Source organism: Haliotis rufescens, unplaced genomic scaffold, assembly GCF_023055435.1.
Source record: "Haliotis rufescens isolate VD_foot unplaced genomic scaffold, xgHalRufe1.0.p SCAF_17, whole genome shotgun sequence".
In the NCBI taxonomy this organism is placed as follows: Eukaryota; Metazoa; Mollusca; class Gastropoda; order Lepetellida; family Haliotidae; genus Haliotis; species Haliotis rufescens.
The window spans coordinates 29141005-29155695 of NW_025963857.1; the positions used below are offsets into that span (position 1 = coordinate 29141005).

At 37.9% G+C, this 14691-nt stretch overlaps 1 protein-coding gene across 2 annotated transcripts; it reads right to left on the minus strand.

The window, feature by feature from the left end:
• Window positions 1–6887: 6887 nt before the first annotated feature.
• Window positions 6888–10229, minus strand: LOC124119676 (protein wech-like). Of its 2 annotated transcripts, XM_046482267.2 has the most exons (3): window positions 10150–10229; window positions 9068–9177; window positions 6888–8872 (listed from the first exon to the last, which is right to left on the minus strand). In XM_046482267.2, the coding sequence occupies exons 2-3, from the start codon at window positions 9090–9092 to the stop codon at window positions 7266–7268; spliced, it is 1632 nt and encodes a 543-aa protein (XP_046338223.2). In that variant the 5' UTR covers window positions 9093–9177; window positions 10150–10229; the 3' UTR covers window positions 6888–7265. The 2 variants fall into 2 exon arrangements, with proteins under 2 accessions (XP_046338223.2, XP_048253799.1); XM_048397842.1 differs by lacking the exon at window positions 10150–10229 and having other exon boundaries at window positions 9068–9411.
• Window positions 10230–14691: the final 4462 nt, after the last annotated feature.

The following is a 14691-nucleotide window of genomic DNA, read 5'->3' on the forward strand; positions in this document are numbered from 1 at the left end:
TAAATTTCACCAATAAAGATTTTTGACAAAGCCTTCATTGTTTTAATACAACCGAGGTGAAAAATGTTAGTCAACACACATAACTAAGATTTCGATGAAATAACCTTTAATTGTTAAGTAAAAAAGTTTGAAAAGCCCTCACAAACAACGTGTTCCGACATCTGCTTGCAGCAAACAGCTGAGAAAGCCATGTTAAATACAGACTAAATACTGAAATACAGATTAAAAAACGTGACTGAATATTGCAGAAAGTGCTGATGATAAGTTAATTATATTATACACACAATGCTCCTCAGCAAATAACATAACTCATATCGTTTGTAGACCATCTGCTCTTTCAAATCAACCACCCACATATAGACAGGCGACATACCACATAATCAAACCCTACCACATCTTCCCTAGGCAAGGGGTTAACTGACTATTGCTTTTACAGTCAGTTAATTCCCTTGCCTCGGGAAGATGACCCTACCACAGCCCAGCAGCAATGTGTAACCACTATGAATGCAACGCGCTAAAAACTTAACAATACATCGCTTTATCTATCAATTCTCGGACAAACCTACAAGAACAAATAAATACCGAAATAAATAAATCATTTGGCCGTAACACTTTAGATAGGACTTGTGTCCATACATCAGGAATCTAAACATGTGTCAAATTAAAAAGTAATTTACAAAAAACCCTGATCTTTATTGACATGTTCATATTTAGGAACATAGACGTTTATATTAACAAACCGACAATGAAGGCCCAGATTATGAAACTTTGAATTAACTGTAAATAAGGACTAAAATACCATCTGCATGGCCGTGAACATTAAACAGAACTTTAAAAATACAATGTAAATAAAATAGAGGATCTTACCCTTGTGTCTTTGATATGAAACGAGCGTTGACATATTTCACCCAATGATTCACTATATGATGATGTGACTGCCCCGATATCAACCTCATGTATATGTCCTCTGATTCACTATATGGTAATCTGACAATATCAACCTCATATATTTCCCCAGTAATTCACTGCATGTAATGTAACTGTCACGACCTCACGTTGATTCACGATATCATGTAACTGTCACGATCGCATATATTCATATATTTCCCTGTGATTTACAATATGAAAATTTAACTGTTACGACTTCAAATCTCGTATATTTCCCCTATTGATTTACTATATGACAATGTAACTGTCACGACCACAATCTCATATATTTCCCCAGTGATTATCTTTATGAAAATGTAACTGTTACGACCTTAAATCTTGTACATTTCCCCTATTCATTTAGTATATGACAATGCAACTGTCACGACCTCAATCTCATATATTTCCTTGTGCGTTTAAGGTTTTCTAATTTAGTATTTATTCGGAACACATTCTAAATAATGTGCTTTTACAATAAACTCAAAATTTATGATAGGATAGAATTGTTCTGATGTCTGGAGTTGGTCACATAACGTCCCCTGTTCTCATCCCATGTTAAACAGTGTGTTACTTCTCCATCAGTTAGCATGTTATTACCATGCCAAATATTTTGCGAAGAAGCAAAGTACCACCAGGCGGAAAGAAGGTCACAATATAACTTATTGCGAAATAGTGATAGTGATAACACCTTTTAGGAGTGTGTGAGTGAGTATGGTTTTACGCCGCTTTTAGCAATATTCCAGCAATATCACGGCGGGGGACATCAGAAATGGGCTTCACACATTGTACCCATGTCGGGAATCGAACCCGGGTCTTCGGCTTTAACCACTAGGCTACCCGACCGCCCCTCCTTTTGGGTTTTGACAGTTATATTCGAAATTATTTGTGAAGATCCTAGGTTTGTTAGATTGTGGAAATGTATATAAACATTCCAGGAACACCACGTGTCTCAACTACAGACCAAATTATTTTGTTTGTTTGTTTGTTTGTTATTTAACACCGGACTCAGCAATATTCCAGCTATATGACGGCGGTCTGAAAAATAATCGAGTTTGGACCAGACAATCTAATATTTGACATCATGAGCATCGATTCACGCAATAGGGATACGGTGACATGCATTAACCAAATCATCGACCACCCGATCTCTTTAGACGCCTCTTACAACAAGCATGGGTTGTTGAAGGCCTATTCTAGCCCGGATCTTCTCGGGTACCTGATTATTAATACGACATGCCACGAAGGTTATATTTCTTCTACACTATATGTTGTTGGTTATCATGAAGGGAAACACTGATTTAACAGTATGTTACTATATATAACATGACGAATACACGACCACAAAAACATACCTTTAAAAAAATAGCCATTTGATATACATACGTGCACAAAATCCCTTTCTTTCCATTTGAATACGCGTAAGGAATTACTGATTGAAGCGCTCGTAACATGTTTCATCTCTGTCACGAATGTTGCGCGAGTAGGTGATAATAAATGAATTTGAAAACCAAAGAAACGAGCTACAAGGAATTACGCGTTATCTGCCTCTAGTGAAGTAGTGGCGTTAGCTGCAAGCTTCCTTCCTTCCTTCCTTCCTTCCTTTATTTATTGTTTGTTTGTTTGTTTGTTTGTTTGTTTGTAAAGCCCAAATCTCAAAACTCTAAGAGCACTATAAATGTCACTTCCGTCAATAGAGGCTGCGGCAAAGGAAAGTGAGAGTGTGTATTTGTGGTACATAGAGGACATGGCGAGATTAGGACCCTGGGTTTGTTCCGGTGAGGAGATTTTGATCAAGTCACTTTGGTAGAGTGGACAATCGCCTGAGAATCACAGTATTTCAGTCACATGTATATCACGACGTTTCAGCTCTTAATGTGTGACGGGGAGTGTGTGTGTGTGTGTGTGTGTGTGTGTGTGTGTGTGTGTGTGTGTGTGTGTGTGTGTGTGTGTGTGTGTGTGTGTGTGTGTGTTGGGGGTGTGGGGTTGGGGGATGGGGGTGGGGGGGAGGGGGCAGTGATTATCTATATGAAATGTAACTGTTACGACCATAATCTCACATATTTCCCAGTGATTATCTATATGACAATGCAACTGTTACGACCTCCATCTCATATATTTCGTTTTCACTTCGTTGCTTCCAACGAGTACATAAAAACATCACCAGGGAGACTCTGGCAAATCTCCATGATTTTGTTTGTAGGCCTTAAATCAAACTCACTCACTCATGTGTTCTGGTTGTTGCACATAAAGGTACTCCGTGTCACCGACGCACAAGGTTCTTTAGCGTGTAATGGTGAACAATCGACGCCTTGATCCAGCTAATATTTTTTTGGAGAAAAAAAATATTTGCATGCACTTGTTTCTTTATCATGTGAGCTTGGTTAATCGTATTGAATGAGGCGGTCAGAAAATCTCCAGTAAAACACTGCTTTCTCAGTCACTTGATAACTCAAACAATTTTGGAGTCTTGAAACTGTTCGAGACATACTTCTCATTTTCAAATACATGCTGTCTATCTAGATTAGTTGAAACTGTTTCGTATTCTGTAGACATAATAATAGTTTTGTCTTCAGATTTGAGTGGGACAGAGGCGATTCACAAACCCCCTGATTATTATATTTTGTTTGTCATCACCATACCATCTCTGGTAAGCGCCTAAGACCTGCATCACGGTAGTTCCGGCCATATTAGGGTGAGGCGAGATGAAATTAGGCTTAAGATTGCGTCTGTGCGTGTACGTGTGCGTGTGCGTGTGCGTGTGCGTGTGCATGTCTGTCGATTTTATAGTACCAGCCCACTTAGATATACTCCGAGCCGACCAGTCCTCGTTTTATTCCCTTAAAGCCGAACGCCAGGCAGGGTAACAACAAGTGCCACCTATCAACGTCTTTTGGTATGACACGGCCGACCCCCGACCTTCCGCTCTCCGGACAGACGCTCTACCACTAGACCACTGAGGCGATCCATTCACTGAGTGTACATTACGTGTTAAAACTGTATTACCTTTCAAACCCAACTCTCACATAGTATTTAAAGAAAACAAAAATTTGTTGAAACAACTACTCTTAAAACAAGGATACAGACCTCTGGAATTATAACAAAATAAATAATTGATGTAAAAACATTTCTTTAAAATCGATAATTAAGGCTATGGTGGATTGGTTGGTTCGTTGTTTACCGCCGCACTCATCAATATTCCAGCTATATGACGGGGGGTCTGTAAATAATCGAGTCTGGACCAAGCAATCCAGTGATTAATATCATGAGCATAGATACAGGCAATTGGGATTAATGACGTGCATCAACCAAGTCAGTGCGATTGACCACACGATCCCGTTGGTCGCCTCTTACGACAAGCATAGTCGCCTTTTACGGCAAGCATGGGTTGCTGAAGACCTATTCTACCCCTTATCTTCACGGGTCTAAGCTATGGAAGAAATGCCTAATTAACTCTATAATACTTTATATTATTATAGTTATATACATATATGTTTATGTTTAAGACCGCATGTGTACAAATAAGATAAGGTGTACTTCGTTCATAATACAATGTAAAATCTGGAGAAGATTTGATCTCATAAGAGTTGATCAAATTTACACAGAGATCTTCCGTCATTCGAGGTCAGACGAAACAGTCCTTTACCGAATACATTCCAACAGACACGTTGGACATCCGATACACTGCAAATACAGTGGATAGGTCTATTGTAATCACAGCTAACGTGAGTCTCCTACAGGTCACAGATCACACATGAGGTCACACATTTACATATCTCCTGCTGCATTTCTTCCAGACTCGCATCTTCCCGGGCAGTGCTTGTACAGAGATATATTTACATTAAGATCTTAATATGAACTCTGCAAACATGCCTCCACTCAGGTTACCTATAGCATTTGTCAGATTTGATTGATATAGGCTCGGACAATAATTGATTGCAAATTTGCCCGACCATTAAACAAGACGAGTTGTGAAGGGTCTTCACTTGATATGTCCCTGTCAAACAGATGTAAACGATAGAGCGATTAGAATCCGGCTCTACGGGAAATGAATCTGAGAATGGATGCTAATTTCAATTAACTGTTGTTATGCAAGGTATTTCGTGCATGTTGAAAGGTAATTATTTTTCTAAATCAACAATAGTCTCAAGGAACATGACATGGGCCGACATATATTGTATTGCCTTGAGGGTAAACTCAAGTCAATTTTAATTCGGCTTTTCCAGAGATGGGTCTACTCTGGCAATATAATTATAAAGGAAGTTATTGTTGTGTATTTGTTTTCCTTGTACCGTGATTTAAACGGCAAAAGAAAGTATACACTTGAAAATTAGATTTGACCAAACATTTACAAACTTAATCAAAACGTTACTAGGCTGAAAACAGTCGCCGAAACACTGCCAATGTAAGGTACAAAACACAACTATGATACCCGTATCTAATACATCACCATCAAATAACCATATTTTGTTTGTTTCATTTTTAGCCACCATCAAACACAGGTGTATACTTTATTTCCCGACTGTCGGTTTAGACAGTGCCGACTGTATTAAAGTAATCTTACATCCACGCTCTCTAGTATTTATACATTTACCTCCTTGGGGTACATACATTTAATTTGTTCTCATATTCTCATTTTTGTTGTACTTGTAATATACATCATCGCATATGAACCTTTCATAACAAAATATTCCGGCTTGATCAAGGTGCACTCTTTATCCCTGATTCTGTAAACATTAATGTCACACCATTTTTTCATGTTTCAACTCTCATCAAAACCTCATGCCCATCAAATTTGCGTTTATCAAATTTATTTTTGTTTCTGTCGCACGTGTTTCTACATGTCCTGTTTCAGAATGCGACTGGTTTAGACAACTGTATACGTACACTTCAGAAAACAAAGCATTGGATATAATGAGAATATTGATTTTGCTTAACATGAAACATTCAATACAACTGCAATATTTTTTATTGAACGATTTTATAATGATTTATAAATTACTAACAAGTAGTTCCATCATACTCACATGTCTCTAAATTGATTGATTAATTGTCATTAATACCGAAAGTTACAAATGCAAACAACAAAGTTCATGTATTCCAAGTCATTGCCATGTCATTCGAAATTCATGTAAATGTTGATCAATTTCTATTTGAACTATTGGCACTGGCATTAAAAGAATTTTCTAACAACTTATAGTGGGAGCGATACATGCAGAAGCCATCTGAACTGAGGAGCAATAGAAACCTAGTATATACTTCTACATGTTTTTTGGTGTTTGATATAATTTGATTGAAACCTTTTAAAATATAACTAAAAATTGAAAAATGAAATCGCAAATTACACATCTTTGAAAATCAATAAAATTGTTTACAACATTTCAAACATGGTAGGGGCCAAGTGGTTGCAAATTCATTTCTTGCGTCAGTCTTCACTGAATTTGTTTACACACATTTACCCAGACACAGATGACGTTTCACATACTTTTGCAGGAATGAGTGATGGTTAAATAGAAATAATCAAAATTAACAACAGTTCTTTACATTTTCAATTACAAATAACTCCGATCGGTATACCTTCTTTTGTCCCTCTGATTATTTTTCATCCCAGCTAAGCGTACGCCAAAGTATACCGCGTTGACGCTTTTTACTCTCAATTCTTCAAAATAACATATCATTACAACCATTTCTTCACTTTCAAGTGTGATTTTGTCTTCCAAATGCGAACCTCTGGACAGATTGAATACCTATTGCAGGCAATATAGCAACGTACATGCACGTATGTGTGTGTCTGCTAGTACTAGTCCGGACTGATGCCGATTTATAGTGATAGCTCACTGAGATACCATTCCGCAGTTAAACATGAATACTCCACACAGACACAGTATACTGACTCAGAGCCGATCAGTCCTTGTTGTATATTTAGCCCCTTAATGTCGAGCGCCAGACATGGTAACAAGAAGTACTATCTTATGACGTCGTTTGGTATAACGCGGCCGGGGATCGAATCCCGGACCTTCCGCTCTCCGGACGGTCACTCTACCACTAGACCACGGATGCGGTCCTATCGCAGGAGTCATATGTAGGGATCGTGTGAAGCGATGTTGAAACAATCAGCTGCAAGTGTAACTGTCCATCACTCACAGTGTGTTCTCAACCCATCTAAACGCACGTCAAACACAACAGTCATTGTCCCCAAAAGTAATTCACTCCCATGTCCGGTTCATTCAGCACAGTTTTACAAGCAGTTTGGCGATTTGCAGTCAGTTAGGTCTTGTATACAGCGTATGTATGGCTCACAGCTAGCGTCTACATGACAGAGTAATGTCTATCTATTTCAGTCAATCCTTCACAAAGACGAATACTTTCACATGATTATCGTTGGTAACGTAAAGCAAACCACCATCATCCAGACAGATACCACGAGGACTCTCAAGGCGACCATGTTGTGTGAGAACATCTCTGACAAACTGCCCCGACTCTGTCAGCTGAATCACCCTGTATCCGTCTACAAGCAGGATGTCTCCTGTGCTGGTTGTTGTGACCCCCCGAGGACATTTCAGAGCTTTGTCTCCTGTAGGGGTGTAGGTGAAAACAACTTCACCATCACAGGTCGCAGATACCAGGGATTTTACTGCAGCATCACTGAATATCAAGTTGTTATTTCTGGTGACATGGATATAGGATGGGTTCTTTATCACTCCTGTGTTGATAGATTTAAGTACATTCCCTTTCATATCCAGCACGTCAACAGAGGCACGACTGTCGTTACCACCTGCTACCAGTTGTAAAGAGTTCAGACAGGCTAACCCATAATACTTCCTATTTGTCTTCACAGTTGAGAGTAATGTAGGCTCAGGGTCAAAGTTGATGAAAGCTATTTGTTGTGTGCCTGGCAGAGTAACAGCTACCCGAGCTCCACCCACCTTAGCTACCTGAATTGGATGAGTGGGAAGATCGAGACATTTCTGGATGAAATTGTTTGAAGTATAACATGCATGAAGTCTACTATTAAAACTATCTATCACAACCATTACCTTGATGCCATCAACAACTAATACTGCAACATCAACTAAAGTATCGTAAAAGGTCAAGATGTCTATTGTTTGCAGGAGAACAGGAGAAGAAGTCCGGTCACACAGACCGCCAACAACCTTGACCTCCCCCAGCTGCACCTCCTCCACATATCTCCTCAGTTTATCTGTGTCATGTGTGAAGACAATGGTGGATGGTATTGGTCTCTTGTCCTCACGTGTGTCCTCATCTCTGGATGCTACAGCCACAGTCTCATATATATCATACATGTCTGCTACACAGTGTGACGTCACGGCTTTGTCTATGAACTCATACCGCTGCTGATGCATCTGGAGGTCAATCTCATGGGACTTTCTGTGGGCTTTCAATTCTTGTACACGTGTCTCAGTGAGTTTGTCGATACGATCCAGCAGTTTCTTTTCCTTTCTCAGAAGAACGTCTACAGCTACCATGCGTACCTTCTGAACTTGGTCTTTCATCTCCTGTGCGTTCGTCGATAGCTTTTCAATTTTCGAATTTGTTGAAGAAATATTATCAGTGTAAGTGTCAATTTTTTTCTCTTGGTTTCTAGTTTCAGTTATCAGTCTTTCTTTTACAAGAGGCGTTATTGTATCTATGGTTTCAACATCATCACACTTCCTGTGTTTGATACTGCAGCATACAGTACAAATTGCCATCCTGCAATCTTTACAAAACAGTTTTATCTTCTCATCCTTGTGAATTCTGCACATAAAGCGCTGTGCCTTTGGTTTCTCGTTACTATGGATACGTAAGTCAATCACTTCATGGTCACGTGACAGCGGCATCTTCTTGTGTAACTTGAGACATCCATCACAAAAGACATCGTCACAAATGGTGCACCACACAGTACCTGGAGTTGTCTCCCCATCTTCTTTGCACACGCTACAGGTATCTGAACATAAAGCACAGCATGTTACAAAAAATACAATTTCTAGAACACACAACCACATACCACAACTTTTAATACATACTGTATGTTTACGAGCCATAGTTGTTCGAACTCAATCCTTCTCACTTTAATAAATATAAAAACTGCATTTCCAAAACCTTGGGGTGCAAGACATGAAAACGTTTCAAAATTCTCTACCTGACGATTCCCCCAAATCGTCCATCAGCCCCTGGATGACGTGGCTTGGTTTCAGTTGACTGACCCACTTCTCTACTGGACTGCCAGGGTTGGCCACCTTCGTCAGTTGCCTGCAGGAGGGACATGGAATAGACTTGGCTTGAATTGCTTTAGGCTGTGTTTTGGTGTATTTCAGCAAACAGGACTTACAGAATGTGTGATTGCACTGAAGTGTGGCAGGGTCTGTGAACACTTCTGTACAGATGACACAGGTCAGATGGTTAGTCCGACTTAGCTATGTCTTCAGTACGAGTTTATGAAAATATATTTCATGGTGCTATGTATCTCCAATGATCTATTCTTGCAGTGATCATAATAACACACACACACACACACACACACACAAACACACACACACACATACATGCATAATTACACACACACACACACACACACACACACACACACACACACACACACACACACACACACACACACACACACACACACGTACATACTCTCATACACACACACGTACGTACATACATACATACATACATACATACATACATACATACATACATACATACATACATACATAGAGATACATATACAGACACACACACATACATACATATATACACACACATTTATAAACACATATACATATACACACAGAGAGAGACACACACACCATTTTGATTCCATGTTCAGCTACGGGTCCTGTGTCCAGTACAATGGTATACTGATAAAGGGGCATAACTCTAATATTCATGTACGAATTTGCGACGTTAGTATAAACTGTCGCCACTGCATAAATCTGTCCACACTTGGAATCTAGATCTCACAAACACGTGCGATATATGGTTGCGTCGTTTTGAAGACACCTAACAGTACATTCAACATATGTTAACATGTAACACTTATTTCAACCTGCAAGTCAGGACTCGAGGACTGTTCAAGCTACTTTCGTTATTGAACTTCAATTTACCTTGATGTCGACTATATTTCAAATATAAGAGTGGTTTTAACACGAGTCTGTGTGCAATGAATCCGAAAACAACATATTCCTATTGTATTTCAACAGAGATCTATTGTGTTACCTTTACAGATACGCAACCTGGACGAGCACCCGGGGTAGTCTGTTTATCACTTCCTGGTTGTTGCCTCAGCCTGCACTGATGATCACGTGACAAGTTCAAGCCATCGGGGAGAATGTATGTGATCACGTGACACTCGAATCTCGCTCGAATAGTGACGAAACACTATTGGAATAACAAATACAATGCTCCCAATACAACGTCATATGTGAAGTACTGTGCGCCGTGTTCAGATACTATAATATATGAAATATACAGTACACGGTACAGTAAATCATGAATCATTCAAATTATATTTGCAATGAATCACTTTATAAATATATTCGTTTTCTGTTGAAATAAACAGAATAAATAAGCTGTTGTGTTGTTCTTAGCATAGAAAATGTCAATTCTAACAACAAGAAAACTGTAGAAATTATATCTTCCCATCATGCTCCAAGTCAGAAGACATTTGTCATTATGCACATGAGATCAAAGTTCGGTTCAGAGTCTATGTTACAGTTGTAAGAGGCATACGTGTTATAGATTGACTGCAGTAAAAAAGAAAGTTCGTGAATATAGAGCACGGTATAATGATATTTTACATTGTAATCACAATATTAATCTATTAAACTTCACAAATAAAGATTTTTGACAAAGCCTTCATTGTTTTAATACAACCGAGGTAAAAAATGTTAGTCAACACACATAACTAAGATTTCGATTAAATAACCTTTAATTGTTAAGTAAAAAAGTTTGAAAAGCCCTCACAAACAACGTGTTCCGACATCTGCTTTTAGACCTCGCGCAAAGCCAGAGAGTTTTGAATACAGCAAACAGCTGAGAAAGCCATGTTAAATACAGACTAAATACTGAAATACAGATTAAAAAACGTGACTGAATATTGCAGAAAGTGCTGATGGTAAGTTAATTATATTATACACAAAATGCTCCTCAGCAAATAACATAATTCATATCGTTTGTAGACCATCGGCTCATTCAAATCAACCACCCACATGGCAGATAGACAGGCGACACACCTCATAATCAAACCCTACCACATCTTCCCGAGGCAAGGGGTTAACTGACTATTGCTTTTACAGTCAGTTAATTCCCTTGCCTCGGGAAGATGACCCTACCACAGCCCAGCAGCAATGTGTAACAACTATGAATGCAACGCGCTAAAGCTTAACAATACATCGCTGCTATATGCTCCGATGTTTATCTATCAATTCTCGGACAAACCTACAAGAACCAAAAAAATACCGTAATGAATAAATCATTTTGCCGTAACACTATAGATAGGGCTTGTGTCCATACATCAGGAATGTAAACATGTGTCAAATTAAAAAATAATTTACAAAAAACCCTGATCTTTATTGACATGTTCATATTTAGGAACATCGACGTTTTACATTAACAAACCGACAATGAAGGCCCAGATTATGAAACTTTGAATTAACTGTAAATAAGGACTAAAATACCATCTGCATGGCCGTGAACATTAAACAGAACTTTAAAAATACAATGTATATAAAATAGAGGATCTTACCCTTGTGTCTTTTGTTATGAAACGAGCGTTGACATATTTCACCCAATGATTCACTACATGATAATGTAACTGCCACGATATCAACCTCATGTATATGTCCTCTGATTTACTATATGGTAATCTGACAATATCAACCTCATATATTTCCCTAGTAATTCACTGCATGTAATGTAACTGTCACGACCTCACGTTGATTCACGATATCATGTAACTGTCACGATCGCATATATTCATATATTTCCCTGTGATTTACAATATGAAAATGTTACGACCTCAAATCTCGTATATTTCCCCCATGATTATCTAAATGACAATGTAACTGTCACGACCACAATCTCATATATTTCCCCTAGGATTATATATATGACAATGTAACTGTCACGACCACAATCTCATATATTTCCTTGTGCGTTTTAAGTTTTCTAATTTAGTATTTATGCGGAACACATTCTAAATAATTTGCTTTTACAATAAACTCACAATTTTATCATATGATAGAATTGTTCTGATGTCTGGAGTTGGTCACATAACGTCCCCTGTTCTCATCCCATGTTAGACAGTGTGTTACTTCTCCATCAGTTAGTATTATATTAACATGCCAAATAATTGGCGAAGAAGTACAACTAGGCAGAAAGAAGGTCACAATATTACTTATTCCGAAATAGTGATAGTGATAACACCTTTTAGGATTGTGTGAGTTAGTATGGTTTTACGCCGCTTTTAGCAATATTCCAGCAATATCACGGCGGGGAACACCAGAAATGGGCTTCACACATGTCACCGTGGGGGGCTCGTATATTTCACCTATGAATAACTATATGACAATGTAACTGTCATGACCACAATCTGATATATTTCCCCAGAGATTATCTATATGAAAATTTAACTGTTACGACCTCGAATCTCATATATTTCCCCAGTGATTATCTATATGAAAACGTAACTGTTACGACCTCAAATCTCGTATATTTCCCCAGTGATTAACTATATGACAATGTAACTCTTACGACCTCTAATCTCGTATATTTCTCCTATGAATAACTATATGACAATGTAACTGTCATGACCACAATCTGATATATTTCCCCAGTGATTATCTATATGAAAACTTAACTGTTACGACCTCGAATCTCATATATTTCCCCAGTGATTATCTATATGAAAACGTAACTGTTACGACCTCAAATCTCGTATATTTCCCCAGTGATTATCTATATGAAAACGTAACTGTTACGACCTCAAATCTCATATATTTCCCGAGTGATTAACTATATGACAATGTAACTGTTACGACCTCAAATCTCATGTATTTCAACAGTGATTAACTATATGAAAATGTAACTGTTACGACTTCAAATCTCGTATATTTCCCCAGTGATTATCTATATGAAAACGTAACTGTTACGACCGCAAATCTCGTATATTTCCCCAGTGATTAACTATATAACAATGTAACTGTTTCGACCTCAAATCTCGTATATTTCCCCAGTGATTAACTATATGACAATTTAACTGTTACGACCTCAAATCTCGCATATTTCTCCAGTGATTAACTATATGACAATGTAACTATTACGACCTCAAATCACGTATATTTCCCCAGTGATTAACTATATGAAATTTTAACTGTTACGACCTCAAATCTCGTATGTTTCCCCAGTGATTATGTATATTAAAACGTAACTCTTACGACCTCGAATCTCATGTATTTCCCCAGTGATTCACTGTATGAAAACGTAACTGTTACGACCTCAAATCTCGTATATTTCCCCAGTGATTATCTATATGAAAACGTAACTGTTACGACCTCAAATCTCGTATAATTCCCCAGTTATTAACTATATGACAATGTTACTGTTACGACCTCAAATCTCGTATATTTCCCCAGTGATTAACTATATGACAATGTATGTATGTGTGAGTATGGTTTTACGCTGCTTTTAGCAATATTCCAGCAATATCACGGCGGGGAACACCAGAAATGGGCTTCACCGTGGGGTGCTCGTATATTTCCCCTATGAATAACTATATGACAATGTAACTGTCATGACCACAATCTGATATATTTCCCCAGTGATTATCTATATGAAAACTTAACTGTTACGAACTCGAATCTCATATATTTCCCCAGTGATTATCTATATGAAAACGTAACTGTTAAGACCTCAAATCTCGTATATTTCCCCAGTGATTAACTATATGACAATGTAACTGTTACGACCTCAAATCTCATATATTTCCCCTATGAATAACTATATGACAATGTAACTGTCATGACCACAATCTGATATATTTCCCCAGTGATTATCTATATGAAAACGTAACTGTTACGACCTCAAATCTCATATATTTCTCCAGTGATTATCTATATGAAAACGTAACTATTCCGACCTCAAATCTCGTATATTTCCCCAGTGATTAACTATATGACAATGTAATTGTCATCACCACAATCTCATATATTTCCCCAGTGATTATCTATATGAAAACGTAACTGTTACGACCTCAAATCTCGTATATTTCACCAGTGATTATCTATATGAAAACGTAACTGTTACGACCTCAAATCTCGTATATTTCCCCAGTGATTAACTATATGACAATGTAACTCTTACGACCTCTAATCTCGTATATTTCTCCTATGAATAACTATATGACAATGTAACTGTCATGACCACAATCTGATATATTTCCCCAGTGATTATCTATATGAAAACTTAACTGTTACGACCTCGAATCTCATATATTTCCCCAGTGATTATCTATATGAAAACGTAACTGTTACGACCTCAAATCTCGTATATTTCCCCAGTGATTATCTATATGAAAACGTAACTGTTACGACCTCAAATCTCATATATTTCCCGAGTGATTAACTATATGACAATGTAACTGTTACGACCTCAAATCTCATGTATTTCAACAGTGATTAACTATATGAAAATGTAACTGTTACGACTTCAAATCTCATATATTTCCCCAGTGATTAACTATATGAAATTGTAACTGTAACG

Excerpts from the sequence above, each read along its gene's own strand:
- LOC124119676 (XM_046482267.2), bottom strand. The coding sequence starts at position 9,092 with ATGGACGATTTGGGGGAATCGTCAG. Across the intron at positions 8,873-9,067 it reads CGATTTGGGGGAATCGTCAG|ATACCTGTAGCGTGTGCAAA; the intron begins GTAGAGAATTTT and ends CTTTATGTTCAG.